Below are 15,187 nucleotides of genomic sequence, written 5' to 3'. Positions count from 1 at the left end.
TAAAAATAAATAACTGGGCTTCCCTGGTGGCGCAGTGGTTGAGAGTCCGCCTGCCGATGCCGGGGACACGGGTTCGTGCCCCGGTCCGGGAAGATCCCACATGCCGCGGAGCGGCTGGGCCCGTGGGTCATGGCCGCTGAGCCTGGGCGTCCGGAGCCTGTGCTCCGCAACGGGAGAGGTCACAGCGGTGAGAGGCCCACGTACCGCAAGAAAAAATAAATAAATAAATAAATAACTGATTTATGTGTAAGAGAAATAAACAGTAACATTAAGTCATCTGATCCAGATACAATAAAAGATTATCATCGCAAACTAAAAGCCAATTTCAAAACCATGAGCCTGGTTCAGAAACACAGTAGGAAACACTCAAGAATGGCACAGCTATTCTTACCCCTCTCCCACCCACCGAACTAGCCCCATGAACCACAAGGAAAAATAACCATCGCACGTTTCCTTTCAGTCTGGTCTATTTAAACTGTATTTTAGGGGTTAAAGTTTCAAAAAGTAAGAGAGGACTTGAGCGGCTCATAGCCACCCGCCCCGAGGGAAAGGAGAGGAAGGAAGGCCAGGCAGGGCAGGAAGCTGTGCCTGCAGCCCTGCCCTCCCGCAGAGCCAGAGGCATGAGGACAGGGCTGCAGCCCACTCCCCACCCCCACTGGCAGCCACTGATGTAACGCAGCGTGCTGATTTCTGCGTGCTCTTAGCACGTCATGACATTAACTCACAGAAAGAGTCTGGGGGGCGGGGCACGCAAAATGTGTATGTTACTGTGCCTTTTAGAAGGAGTTACGTTATTTCAGTATTTCTAAACTTGGGAATTCATGAGGTCTTGGGATGTATTTCTTCCGAATGCTGAAGGTTTACTACGCAAGAGCTCCAGCAGAAGCTGCAGGGCCGCTCTGGTCTGTGCCGGCCAGGGGCTGGCCCTGGGAGCCAGCAGACCCGGGCGTGAGTCCCAGCTCTGCCATGTCTTCACCAAAGGGCTCTTACTGGTCTGTGACAGATACTCAGAGTCCACTCCCTGACTTCAGGTAGGAGGCATCTTACAAACCTCCTCAGACTCTGCCTTCCAGCCCAAACCCGCAAAAGTCCTACTTGGAGCTCCATCACGTGACTCCATCTTCAGGACGTGACTAGTTCACAAGACAGCCTTTCCCACGACTGAACAGCTCAACTCTTTCTTCATTCACAGGCCAAGCCTCAGCTGCTACTCTACCCAGCTCCTGCTACCAGCGGGAAACCTCCATCTATATAAAACAAGGAAATTACATAAAAACAGTGGGAGCAGAATTTGTCACAGACGCCAGCAGGCCCCTCGCCGTCGGTATGAATGTGGGTGGGATACAGGAGAGGAGGGCGCAGCTCCTCAGAGAGCGCAGGGAGCTGAGCTGCCCTGTCCCGGGTGAGAGCCATAACGGGCCTGAGCCTCGTACGGGCCCCGGACAGAGACACCAGACGTCAGGACTGAGAAGCAGTCTTGGCTAAGGTGGGCGAGGTAAAGGGACCATAAAGGATAAAAGAAGCCAAAGCAGTGCTTGAGGTCAGTGTGGCTCTAGGCCAACCTCCGGCCACCAGGCAGAGGCTCCAGGCAACTCCAGGAGCCAAGGGGACGGACGGGCACAGATTCGCTCTGGAGCACCGGAAAGGTCCGTGGAGGTTTCCTACAGTATTTTATGCAAGACGCACGTCTATTCTGAACATTTATTAAAACCATTGATTGCTACCTATTATACTTGCAATCTTTCAAAGACAAAGCTACCTTGCCTTTTCATTGTACTCCGGGGAGTAGAAGCAAACCATGCCTCATTTGCTGTCCATAGATACGGAGTACTGATGTAACCCTGGAAGATAAAGCCACAGTGCATCACAGGACATGGAAGGCCATAAGGACCCATATCTTCCCAGATGGACATGTTTAAGAAACCTCGTTCTCTACCGGTGACATCCCCTAAAAGGGGTGTCAAAAGACCGTTCACTCCCTCTGGGGGTGGCATCTAGCTTCTAGAAGAGAAGGACTTTCTCTGATCTCCACCAGGAAAGGCGTCTGCTACCAGGCCGTAGGTGCAGTCAACTCCTTTCATTGTCAAACCCATCAAGCTCGGGCAGGTGACAAACATGTTCCCTTTCACTGTATGATCCTGTCGCCCTTGACTCCAGCCCTCCCAGGTAATTATTCCTCAAACGGGATGCTTGTTGGCAAATGGGCCTGATGCCCCCAGTGCTTCTAAACACTCTTCCTAACAACCGTGAAAACCTCTTAAGGGCCAGCATTTCACCAGGCACCTTAAGGCCCACTGCTAATCCTCACAACAACACTACAAGGCCCAGGCCAGCATTTCCAACGTCCTTTTACAAACACATGACTGTGTGAGCAGCTGGGGGGCTTCTGCCAGGCCAGCCCCCCAAGAGGACGCCCAAACACTACACACAAAGCTGGAGCACCCCTCCCCCCAGAACCTAAAGAAGGGCTCTCCGGACCATTCACTGACCTAAGCCTGAAGACAGACTGACCTCAAACACCTTCACATTAGAAAACAAAGTTAACAGTGCTGGCTGGCTTTGTCACAAAAACGAATCAACTCTTTACTTAAAGCAAAGCTATGGGTTTTTTCTTCCATCATGACTCTCTGTGTCTGAGGCCCGGACTCCCCCACCTGAGGTCTCTAACGCCCTGCTGACATTTCCAGCACAGTCTGGGCTCTGGTGCCAAAGTAATCCTCCAAACACCTCTATTACTTGCATCATCAAGTAATGAGATTCTGCCACACTGTCTGGCACACTTCCTTCTCCTTGCAGGGACAACATTTTTACATAATTACATCACATTATCTATGTAATTTTATGTTCTGCTTACTGCACCTAAAATGAATATTTGACATTTTTTAAAGCTTCAAGTGCATTTTTAAGAATTATAAATGGATGTACTGCTGGTGTCTTAACCATTCTTGTACTGCTACATATTTAGGTTGCTTGCAACTTATTGTTGTAACAAAGCACCCTATGAAAACACCCTTGAACAAGCATCTCTGAATACCTTTCAGGTAATTTTTCTGGGGTGGATTTCAAGAAGCAGAATTACCACATTAAAGGGCTTGAGTGTTTTTAGAATTCCATGAACAGCTGCCATATTACTTTTGAGAAACAGTTCCTGGTTCTGCACGTGAGGAACATGGAAGTCGTCACTCCACCCTAACAACAAGTAAAAAGCTGAACAGACTGAAAATCGACAACTCTTCTCGAGTCCATAAGGGGAGGGGACACAAGGCTACTGCCCCCAAGATGTCGCACTGCCTGGAGCAGAGACGCTGGGGTGGGAAGACCTGGGCTGTAGTTGATGACGTGCTAGAGGCTCAGTGCAGACCAGCCTGAGCTATAAACCCTGGGGGGACACAGTCACGGGGGACCCGTACCCCCAGTATCAGGAAATTTACCTCTAGGAGCTCAACCAGGTACCCAAAGTAAATATCAGAGAAAAGTCGACAATCTGGATGATTCCAACTATAAGGCAGTAAGAAGATTAGTGGTTGCCAGGGGTAGGGGTTAGGGTGGGGAGGAAAGAAGCCGCAAAGCACAGAGGATTTTTAGGGCAGTAACATACTTGACATTGTAATGATGAATACACGCGTGTACAGAGAGTGAACGTTAAAGTAAACTGGGGAGTCTGGATGAGTGTGTGTGTCAGTGCAGGTCCATCCTCGGTGAGCAATGTCCCATCTGGTGAGTGATGCTGGTCATGAGGCAGGCTGTGTGTGTGTGTGTGTGTGTGTGTGTGTGTGTGTGTGTGTGTGTGTGTGTGTGTGTGTGTGTGTGTGTGTGTGGCGGGGTGGGAGGAAGAGGGTACGTGGGTAGTCTAGCTCCCTCTCAAGCCTACCGTCAATTTAAAACTGCCCTAAAATAATAAAAGTCCTGTTTAACAAAGTGTCCAAAGAACTAAAGAAAACTATGCTTAAAGAATTTTTTAAAGTATAAGAACAATGACTCAAATACAGTCTGTACTGAACTATAAAAATAATCAAATGGAAATTACGAATTGAAAGGTAGGCGCTCAAGATCAGACTTGAGCTAGCGAAAGCAATAATTAGCAAACACAGAAAACTCCCTAGAACAGAAGGGGAGAATGAAGAAAAATGAACAGCACCTCAGAGACCTGCAGAAGGCCAGCATGTCTGCCAACAGTGCACGGGGCGGGGGGCGTGGTCCCGGAAGGGGAGGAGAGAGAGGTGACGAACGGCCAGAAGTCACTAGGAGCCACTTCCTGCTCCCCAGTCTTGACCATCACGTGACGGCGGAGCTTCCTCACAGCCTCTTGACCTCCACGTGTTTGGGCCTCCACCTAGAATGCTCTCCTATGCTCCCCACTGACCCCAAGTGGAGACCTAAATCTTTCACAGATCATCAGCCCACACTGGTCTCACCTCCTAGAAAGTGTTCTTATCTCTCAGTGGGGTTAAAGATATCTGTACTTCTGCAGTTTTCTGTGAAAACAAAACTACACAAGGAAGTGCAAAAAGTTTAACACATTATCTATTCTTTTTGTTCTGCGTGTCATACTGTGCCCCACATTTTACTTTTCTGTATAATTTATAAATACGGAATTCAGGAAAGCTGAAACTGACTCCTGGCTTCGTCACTAACCAGTTCTGTTCACTGCAAAGTGAGAGTGCTATATGCCGAAAGATGGTTCCCGCGAGCTCTGTACGTCGATGTCCGTCACGACCGCAATTTTAACATGCGCTGTTCACTCATAGAGCTTTATGTAAACAACCGTTTGGATGTGATTCTGAATCCAAGGCGTTTCCCCATCATCCAGAATGAAAGAGTTGGCTGACTCCAAGACAACAGCACATGTGACACAAAGGCTCTTCTCCCTGTGTAAGCGCAGTTAAAGAAGGAAGTCTAAAGCAGCACTGGTTACGTTTCAGTCCAGAGAGGACTGCACGACACACAGTGCCGAAGAAAACAACCCACCTGGGTTTCCAGGAAAGCAGGCTACCTACTTTTACAAAGCACCCAGTGGAAGCAGGGTCCCCGGAGGCCAGCGCAGCGCTGCCGGCACCAGCTCACACGGCACCGGTTGCTTTCCTCTGATACAGTTGCCTGGACGCACACCAGTGAAGAGGAGGCCCTCCCGCTGTGGCACGTCACTGTGGATGAGGAGTGCGCTGCTCGCTGCAGCCTCCCCCGGAAAAGAAAGCAACGCCTCACCTGAGAACGTGCACGAAGAAAAGGCAGCTCCGTAAGCTGAAAGTTTTCCCCCTAACAAACGCTGAAGTGGCACAGGACCCCACACATAACACATTCCACGCACTGAAGAGCAAACATGTGGGCAGAGCCACGTCCCAGGAACAAACCCCGAAGAGACAAAGATTCGAATGAGGAGGGTTTGGAGAGCAGAGCTCGGCCAGGAAAGGCAGGCGCCCTGAGCCGTCGGGACGCAGGTGTGCTCTGCCAGCGGGGGTCGGAGTCCAGATGAGGCCAGTGAAGAGCGCTAACGAGAACGGGGACAGACCAGCGAGACGGTGGAGAGATTCAAGGGAAGGAGGTGACCAACACGAGGAGAGGGGAGGCCACGGGCCACCGGGGTGCGCTCAGCGGCCTGGCGCACGGAGACCGGGCAGCAGAAGAGGTACAGAAGTGAAGTCCTGCAAAGAGGCGGCCACGGATCGGGGGCAGGTGGTGAGAGGAAACACCGACGGGGAGGGGTTCCTGCCGTTCTCTTCACCGCTGCGTAAGCAATGCCTTTAGCAGGGCCTGGCAGAGCGAGCCCCTGACAAATCCTTAAGAAATGAACGAGGGTCCCCAAGGCCAACTTGCGCTGCAAGATTTGGGGGCAAATGCGTAGGAGAGAGCTGAGCGCGCAGCCCCAGGTCACTGGTTCAGGTCTGCACGACTCTGCACCATCTCTTCATAAAAGGACCGGAGACGCAACGCTCGTGATGAAAGGGCTGCTGCCAGGAAACGCTCAGCAGGCGCTACTCTACTTCAGATCCTCAAAGGTCTCGTGGCTCAGACTTACATCTCCAATCGAGAAAGTAAAGAAGACTGGGAGTGGGGAAAGGAGTAACTAAGTAGTGCACACGTCCCACAGAATTCAAAACATAGCCGTGTTTAGGAAGTTCACCCTGCTGGCTTATCACACCAGGTAGATACACACCGGCAATGTAAAATCTACCCAAATCTAGACTATCATTTCCCATTTCCAGCAGATGGAACGGTTCAGGGAAAAAGAGGTTTGGATTAGATATTAGATTTAATGCCACAGGTACCTTTTAAGCTCACAAACTGCTCAAGTTTCAAAATGCAGCAAATTTTAGGATTCGGAAACCCTTGCCTTCACTATGTACAATGTCTAGACACTCTCCTCGAATTTCATGCTATTTGATATATATACACATATCAATCCCAGAAAAGACTACGTTAACACACAAAATGAACTAGAAACTGTATTGATCTGGAAAACTGACCGTCTACTCCCAATATGAGTATAATGGCCTCTGACGCACATAAAACCTGTAACTCACATTATGCACCTTTTAGAATCCCAGTGTGGAAGAGCTGTAACCGCATGGGGAAATAATCACAACACCCAGTTACGCAATGAGAACAGGGTACTATTCCACACATTCATACAAAACTATAAGAGTATTACAGAAATACGTAGAGGTCAGAAGGAAACAGAGCAGAATAGTAATAGAATCTGTGTGGCGGACAATACGTGATTTTTATATCCTTCCTCCCTCTCTAGGCAGTTTACCTACATTCTACACTGCTCAGTTTTAGAGACATTCAAAAAAACAAGTTATTCTTCAAAACTGTTTTGCGATTACTCACCACGTTGTAATAGCTTTTGTTAATGGCAGTTGTATCAAATCCCTTGGGAGGGCTCTTCAAGGCTCCAGATTTGGGTGACACGGGCTTTTCTGAAATAAAGACATAGGGCAGGTTTACGGCTCCACCCTAGAGAGGACCACGCGCGGCAGCCCCGCACGACCCCAGCTTCTGGGCCCAAATGAGCCCCCAGTCCAACGGGCGGCGGGACAGAAGCCCGTGCAGCCAGCAGGCCCCCAGCCCCATCTCCACCACACGGTCGGCTCCCTGAGCTCAGAGGCCCCCACAGCCGTGCCTCCAGCCCGTCCTCCCAGCCCAGGCTGAAAATCTGACAGATTATGCACCACTGCTGTCAACAAACAAAAAAGAACTAATCTATAAGCTACACATGCAGCTCAGGCGTGCAGTACGGGTGAATTACTAGGCCCAGAGCATCAGAGACAACGTTGGCAGACACGTAACAATATTAAGACATCAAGACCCACAGGCTGGACTGTATTTGGAGGGATCCAGGGCACTCAGGATGCAGAAGTCCCTCTAAACAAGGGCAACAGACAAGGAAGGAAAGCCACCCCACACAGGGCAACAAGAAAAAACCTCACCGCCTTAGGGGCCTCCACACCAGGGACGACAAGGAAAGCGGTCACAGTTACTGCAAGGATTCAAGCACTGAACATCACATGGCTTTCATCCAATTCAAGAGAGATTTATTCAGAATAGGTACTGAAGAAGCGCTTGCCAACTGATTCCTTGGCACTCTGTGTGTGTGTGTGTGTGTGTGTGTGTGTGTGTGTGTGTGTGTGTGTGACTGAGGTTCTGTGGGGCGGGTGTGTCTGTCACTGAGGTTCTGTGGGGTGTGTGTCTGTCACTGAGGTTCCGTGGGGTGCGTCTATCACTGGTTCTCCAAGGCTACATCAGAGTGGGGCTGGTGGGGAGGAAAGGAGAAACTGTGATGAGCACGGCCTGGGGGCCTCGGTCTGTACAACCCCCTTCCTCCCTTGCCCCCTCTGCAGGGTCCTGCTGTACACACGGCTGCCGGGGCCCCTCCGGCGTGTTAGGTAGAAGGATGCTGAGCACAGCTGTCCAGAATCTCTCTCTTTAGGCAGCATTTTCCTCCCACCCCACATACTCCTGAGCTCCGGGTCCCTAATTCCATCTGCTCAATAGCTCCATTATCTTCTCAGCAACAGAAACCCCCAAAATGCCCAAAGCAAAACGCACTGTCTCTAGCCGTGGGTCCCCCTCCTCCTACGGAGCTGTTTACCTAAATCTTCTTTCAATGCCTCACTGTAAGAGCTTTCCAAACAGCTGAAAATAACGAACAAAACAGAAGGTGTTATTCCTAGTTGAAAGAACTCTCTCTGCCCGTGGGATGGAAGCAGAACTCCACAGAAAATAAACTACTTCTAAACCATGAGAAATACAAGGAGGAAAACCAGTCTAGTCTAGCTAATGCACTTTGCTTCCCAATCTTGTATCTGCAGCTAAGCATTTAACTGTGGAAGAAAAAACCACGACGTTCCATCCGAGGAAAAAAATGCCTTTTCATCTTTAAAATCTGCAATTTGGGGGAAGCATATGCAACGACAGTAAAGGGAGGTGGCTGAAACCTCAATTACCGCCCCGGAGACCATACACAGCACGTGGAGGAAGACACACAGCAACACGGGTGCAGCAAGGTTAATTCACGAGAATGGCTTGAATCTGCTTTAGATTTTTTAAAGCAAATAACTTGCCAACTGCCTCATTTTACTTAAACTTAAGACATACCTCACAACATCACGGTTAATGAAATTCAGTCGATTTACTCTGAGAACTACAAGGAAGAAGGTTTTTCGAAAGCAAGCTTCAATCTACTAATATTCTATAAAAATAAGGGCAGGCACAAGAGACCCAGACAAATCCAGGTTTAAGTCCAAAAAGGTTGTCTTTTCGCCCTCAGAAAAAGGAAGCACACAGTGTGCTGGTCGCTAAACGGAAACTTCTGGGCTGGGAGGCGCCACGAACACACGCCCGAAGCCTTGGGTCCAGACGCTCAATGAGCTGTCACACGAAGGAGCCGCCAACACGCCCTCTGCAGAGGGCGCAACTGCCGCCGTGCCACCTGCGGGAGACCCGGGAGGGCAGCGCTGGCTGCCGCTCCAGGCCCAGGCTCCAGGGCCAGGCGTCCGTGGTGGCGGGGCGAGGAGAAGCGCAGGACCCCTGCGAGCCTCGGGTGGCCTCTAGCGCCTCCACCAGAGAAAACTTTGAAGTGTCAGTGCAACATAACAGAGGCCAAGTCATGGGCACGCATAACAGAGGAAAATGCACAGGAAACACATTAGAAAATACTCAGCCTTCCCACTATCCTAAGAAAAACAAGACATTGTTCTGGCCCATCCAATGGCTAAAACAGATTCCACTCGCTGGGACGAGGTGGGGGAGCCAGGAAGACAGCACAGCGCCACCTTCCAGGGCCGACGGACGCAACACGTGCCCCCCTTTCTCGCAATAAATGTTCAAAAACGCCGATAACAACAGAAGCTAAACACAGATGTGCTAAACGAAGAGGGGGATGGGGACCACCCCCACCAGGTGCCCAAAGTAAAGGAGGGCGCAAAGCACCGGCAGTGGTGGGAGCTGCCCTGGGGCCGGGCTGCAACCAGTGCTGTTAAAGGACTGCCCCATCCCACCGGGTGGAGCTCTGGTGACCCGCACGGCTAATGAAAGAAAGCCTAGAGACTTCTGTCCGCCGGCCAGAGAAGCAGCTAGGAAGTGTGCTGGCCACTCAGGGATGGGGGACACAGCCTGTGAGAAACCAAACCAAGGCTGACCCCGCCAAGCGTGCAGTCCAAGGCCACACCATCTCCTGCAGGACCACCAGGATTTGCCAAGGGCAAGAAAGCTCTCGGGGCCCGGAGGAAGCCGATGTCAGCCGTCTCTGTAGGTACTTCTGCAACCCAGGGTGCAGAGGTACCCACTGAACAACCACCCATCAAAGAGCAATCCGTAAAATAAAGCACAAGCTCGCGAAGAGTGAACCACCACGAGAGTGTAAACAGAAAACATACGAGGGAACCAGTCCCCGAGATGCAGAAATTAACAGGATAATCTAGGAGGCTGTACAGCAAATGTGCTTAAAATGCCTGGAAAGAAATTAGGACCATAATGAATTAAAAAGGCATCATGAAAATGAAGAGCATCCGGAAAAGAATGAAACAACTTCTAGAAATGAATACGATGGTCACTAAAACGAAAATCTTGGTGGACAGGTAAACAGGGCAGTGAGGAGGGAACGGGGAAGGGAAAGATCTGAGGAATGGACTCCAAGTGAGTGTGGTCCAGTGAAGCAAAGAAACGAAAGCATGAGAAGCGGATTAAAAGCCACGGAGGGTAAAATCTAACCGGATATTCAGGAGACAACAAAGCAAACGAGCAGGCAGCGTGACTTTCCAGAAACGGCAAGTTCTCGCGTCCTGGGCTAGGGCAGCACGGCAGCCCTACACAGTCAGCCCTCCACCCCTGGGGGGCGGCCCTGCCGCTGGCGATGCTTCCAGAGGCAAAGGCAGTCACAGCCCGGCCACCTCAGGGCCCAGCTGTCGTGGGCTTTTCTTCCGCCTCTTTCTGGAAGGGTAAGGGCTCCCTCTCGTCATCCCTCATTTCCCTCTGCCTCTCCTGTCCGAAGGTTTCACAGCCCTGCTTTCTGCGCTGGTGGCGGCCCTTCCGCCAGACTGTGTGCACTGACCCCTCAGAGCCCACGGGCAACGCTCAACCCTGAGGACAACTCCAACTCTAGCTCCCGCTTCTGGGTCCCCACTGTTTGTCACCCGGCCTGGAAACCATTCTCCCATCCCCGGTCAGGCTCCCCAGGGGTTAAGCCCCACGGTCACTGGTTTCTGTGCTGCCAGTTTCCTCAACCCTGTACTCCTTCCTATTGGCTTTCAACTGCTGAGCATCTTCCTGGTTCATTTAGCCATAATCTGTCCTTGTGGACTCTCCTGAACCTCGGTCTGAGCCTCTGTTACAGAGATCTCCAAGTGTGCACAGGAGTGGGGAGAACCCCACACACGTGTGCCCCTGCTGAGCCTGCACAGGTGCCAGCCCCCGGCTGCTCTCATACCCCCTTTCCTCCTGGAAGCCTCACAGCAAAGCCCACCAACACTTCCGTGTCCACCCTACTCAGAGGGATCGCCTCTTTAATTAAAATCCTAACATCAGGCACTTATCACACCTGACAAATTCCTAATAATTCCTTAATATTATCTGATGCAAGTCCATATTCAAATTTCCCGGTCGGTTACAACAAGGCTTTTGTAGCTGGCTTATCTGAATTAGGAACCAAATGAGACCTACACCGTGCATGGGGGCTGCTCTGCCCTAAGCCTTCTTTATCCTCTCAAAGCCCCTCCTCTCTTTACTTAACGCCAGCAGGGAGCACAGGGCGCCGCCCCCTCCCCCATCACCCATGCTACCCAGTTTCTATTCGGGGCCTCAGGTAGGCTTCCTGATTTATGGGTAGACAGTCTGTTGTTTTTCACTGTTGTTCCCCCAGTTCCCACAACAGTGGCCACTAAAGTAAATATTTGTTGAATGGACGTTGGCTGTGATTTTAGAACCGAGTGCAATCGTTAACAACCTTGGAGTATGAAAAGCAGAATGCAAAGGTGGAAAAAGGTCAAGGGTAAGTCCTCGTGTTACAAAGAGGGGCATCAAGAGGTCTGACTGTCAATGTCCGTGGACATGAAATAAATGGTATTAGTTAGCATTCCTGATAAAGGGAACCAACAGGAGAGAGGGCAAGGGAGGACAAGTCAGAGAGAAAGTCTGCAGGACACAAATCAGGCAGAGAAGTCCCACCACACACAGGAAGGGGCTGCGCGGAGAAGGCAGCTCATGGCGGGGGCCGGGGTCTCCCGGGGCGAGGGCCAGGAGAGGGGGAGGGGGGAGCAAGCGACCTCTGCCCGTCACCCCATCGGCTTTTCTGTCCCACGTGCTGTTTTCACATGCCTGGATTACTTTTAACGTAATATTTCACAAGTAAAACTTTTTTTGAAAAGAGCATCTCTATTACTGAAGACTATGGACCCTGACCCCAAACTGCTACAGGACAGTTGACCCATGGGCGTGTCCTTGAACCAGGGGTGTTAATCACGGTCACTGGGACGTGGCCACGCTCATAGAACACGCCCTACAGTGCCCAGTAACGTCGGTGTTCGTGTGAGCGTGCGTTTATTATGTTACTCTAGAGAGACACTCACTTCCACATTCCAGAACAAATTATCAACCCCCTAACCGCAGGCCGCTCTGTACATATGTGAGGTTCCCCACACGCCCCAGAGGTGCCAGGCTTACATTTTATACTCTCCCCACCCAAAAAATGTGCATCAGGAAGAGAGAGCATGGAGAGGCACAGCCCCATCCCGGGTGCCTTCAGAAACACAGCATCACGTGCACCCATGCACATGTGTGCATGCACACGCCCAAACCCATTCCACGCCAAAGAAGGGGGTGAGGGCAGAGGCTTTTCCCTGCCACACTAATGAAACAGGGTTCTGTGTCACCCTGTCCCTCTCCCTGCACAGGTTATATTTCTATCAAACACTGCTCTTTCACAGCCAGAGTAATAACTGCGTCCAAAATCCAGCTTGCATTTCATGTCACTTTAGTATGCCAAAAATAAACAGAAAATACTGGAAAATGAGAAACTTAGGAAATGGCAGTGTGAATGCTCATTAAACATCACGCTGCAAGTGAGAGTAGCAAGTGAGAGCCATTTAAGTTCCCACATCATTGCCAAGCACGGCTCATGACTCAGCGCCCCAAGCTCACCCGATCCTAAAGGAACACTTCCAAGAAGTGCCTTCACTGTTCACTGACGAGAAAACTCAGCGCATCAGAAATGACCGCTTAACAGAAACCCGGTGCACGAGGTGCACACATGAACCGGGACCTGGGAGCATCCCGAGCCCAGGGGTGCCCCCAGCAGCAGCCCGGCCACGGCAGTGCTCACGTTCTAACCCACGGGAGACCCAGCGCGTCCGCGTTCCCTGAAGGAGGGCAGCAGCAGCGCCGCTCACTACAGAGCCGGCCTCCTGGCTGCTTTCCTTCCATCTCTCTCGAATTTAAGAAACTATCACGCGTGCGTGCAAAATACACATATACATCTGTGTGAATAAAATGAGTTTCACGTATTCAGGAAGAACATCCAGTGCGTTTGCAGCAAAACGTGAAGCATCCTCAGGCAGACTCTTGGAAGAGATCTGTCTTCAAGGAGGGAGTATTTCAAACAAGAAACCACACACAGGTCCAAGACACAAACACGCGGGGTGAAGCCTGACCAGAGCACTGCCACCTCCGGCCACAAGGGGGCAGGCGGCCGCGGCCGCGCACACGCCCCACCCGAGAAGCCGGACAGAAGCTGGACACTCGAGAACTCACCCGGAGACGTGCAGCCCAGGGGATATCACGGAGAAGGAATCTCAGCTTTGTTTATTCGATAGAAATATTAGTAAATCAAATCAAAATTTAACGCAGAAGAGAAACTCACTGTTTAAAGGAAGTCGCTGTTTGTCTTTCGTAAGGAAATGACCCTGACATGATGGCCAGTTAGAGAAGTCTGTATGTTGGGACCTGGCACATTTTCTTTACAGAAAATTAAGCATTAATGACACTGTGAATTACAACACTTATGCTAAACTTGCCCTTTCAAAAAGGAAACCTATTCCAAAATCAAAAAGCCACATTAATTACTAAAAAAAAATGCAATACAGAAATGTTACTGTGATCCTAGAGTTTCACTCTCAACTGTTACAGAGTGATACGGTAAAAACATGGTTTCACGTCTTTCCTTCTCAAATGCCCACGTTTAAAATCAGACGGGGACAGCTTTCCTTAGAATATACTGGAGAATAACCTGAGGACACCCGGGATAGAAACTTACCAAAAGAGGTTATTCCTTTGGTTCAACAGTCAAATAAAGAATACTCAGCATAACAGATCACCAATTTAAGCAAATATGTTATTCCCTATTATTTTAAAAAACAAACAGGAAAAAAAGGAAAGTTTTCAAAGTTACTTGGGTCTCAGTTTGGTATGAAAACTAGGGATTCCATGTGACCCCTGCAAACAGCCCTTGGACAACAATGCAGTTACGCACATATGATGAAAAGGGGTCTCTCTCTCTCTCCTCTCTCTCTCTCTCTCTCTCTCTCTCACACACACACACACACACACACACACACACAGAAACACAGGATTAAGACACAGAAATAGGAATTTTAGGCAGAACAAAGTGATGCAGTCACTCCTGATGCAGGTAAACACTCATAAACATGCAATGGCTGGTTCTCCTTAGAGCCACATCTGCCCCCCTCGCCACCCCCGGCTCTCAGCCCCAAAACCCCCCTCCAAAAGTGGGGCTGAGAGCAGAACACTCATGCCAGGCTGCTAGATGCTCAGAGGCCAACAGCTGTGACAACCCGCCACCACAAATGGCACTGACCACACTCACACATCCACCTGAAAACAACAGACGACACTGACCATAGTCTCATCCACCTGAAAACAACCCTCTGGGACTATCTCTGCAGTGTAACTTTCAAAGGTTAACTTTGGAGAAATACCTGAAAAGGAAAAATTCATTTGCACTCTTACTATGGTGACTCAAAATCAGACCAGAATTCCCATTTAAATGAGCTGTGCACAGCAAAATTCAAGAGGCACAGATTCAACAGACGTCTGCACAATCAGCAAGTTCCACTCTTTATGGCGTGCCCCACCACCAGCTCCGTGACCCCGAGGACGTGCCCACCACCAGCTCCGTGACCCCCTGAGGACGTGCCCATCACCAGCTCCGTGACCCCGAGGACATGCCCATCACCAGCTCCGTGACCCCGAGGACGTGCCCACAACCAGCTCCGTGACCCCCTGAGGACGTGCCCATCACCAGCTCCGTGACCCCCTGAGGACGTGCCCACCACCAGCTCCGTGACCCCGAGGACGTGCCCATCACCAGCTCCGTGACCCCCTGAGGACGTGCCCATCACCAGCTCCGTGACCCCCTGAGGACGTGCCCATCACCAGCTCCGTGACCCCGAGGACGTGCCCATCACCAGCTCCGTGACCCCCTGAGGACGTGCCCCACCACCAGCTCCGTGACCCCCTGAGGACGTGCCCATCACCAGCTCCGTGACCCCGAGGACGTGCCCATCACCAGCTCTGTGACCCCTGAGGACGTGTGTACCCTATGCCCTGAATATCCCAACAGTACTTATCCTCTGGAGTTGTGGTGAGGACTGAAGTCACAGATGAAAAGCACTTTGTACAGGAACCAGAACATAAAGACTTGGCTATTATTGCTAACTGTGTTATTATGATAATG

The 15,187-nt window shown here is 50.7% G+C and overlaps 1 protein-coding gene across 7 annotated transcripts in view; it reads right to left on the bottom strand.

Annotated features, from left to right (window-relative positions):
- Positions 1 to 15,187, bottom strand: part of ARHGEF7 (Rho guanine nucleotide exchange factor 7) — a 125,206-nt gene that overhangs the window by 42,975 nt on the left and 67,044 nt on the right. For all 7 annotated transcript variants that reach the window (XM_082859431.1, XM_082859430.1, XM_082859425.1 and 4 more), the window contains one exon: positions 6,832 to 6,920. In XM_082859431.1, the coding sequence (XP_082715557.1) occupies positions 6,832 to 6,920 (89 nt within the window). The remainder of the gene's footprint in view (positions 1 to 6,831; positions 6,921 to 15,187) is intronic.

This window comes from Leucopleurus acutus (assembly GCF_964270905.1).
Source record: "Leucopleurus acutus genome assembly, chromosome: 18".
Lineage (NCBI taxonomy): Eukaryota > Metazoa > Chordata > Mammalia > Artiodactyla > Delphinidae > Leucopleurus > Leucopleurus acutus.
The sequence above is the reverse complement of the archived record's forward strand: the minus strand, read 5'-3'. Positions and strand labels throughout refer to the sequence as shown.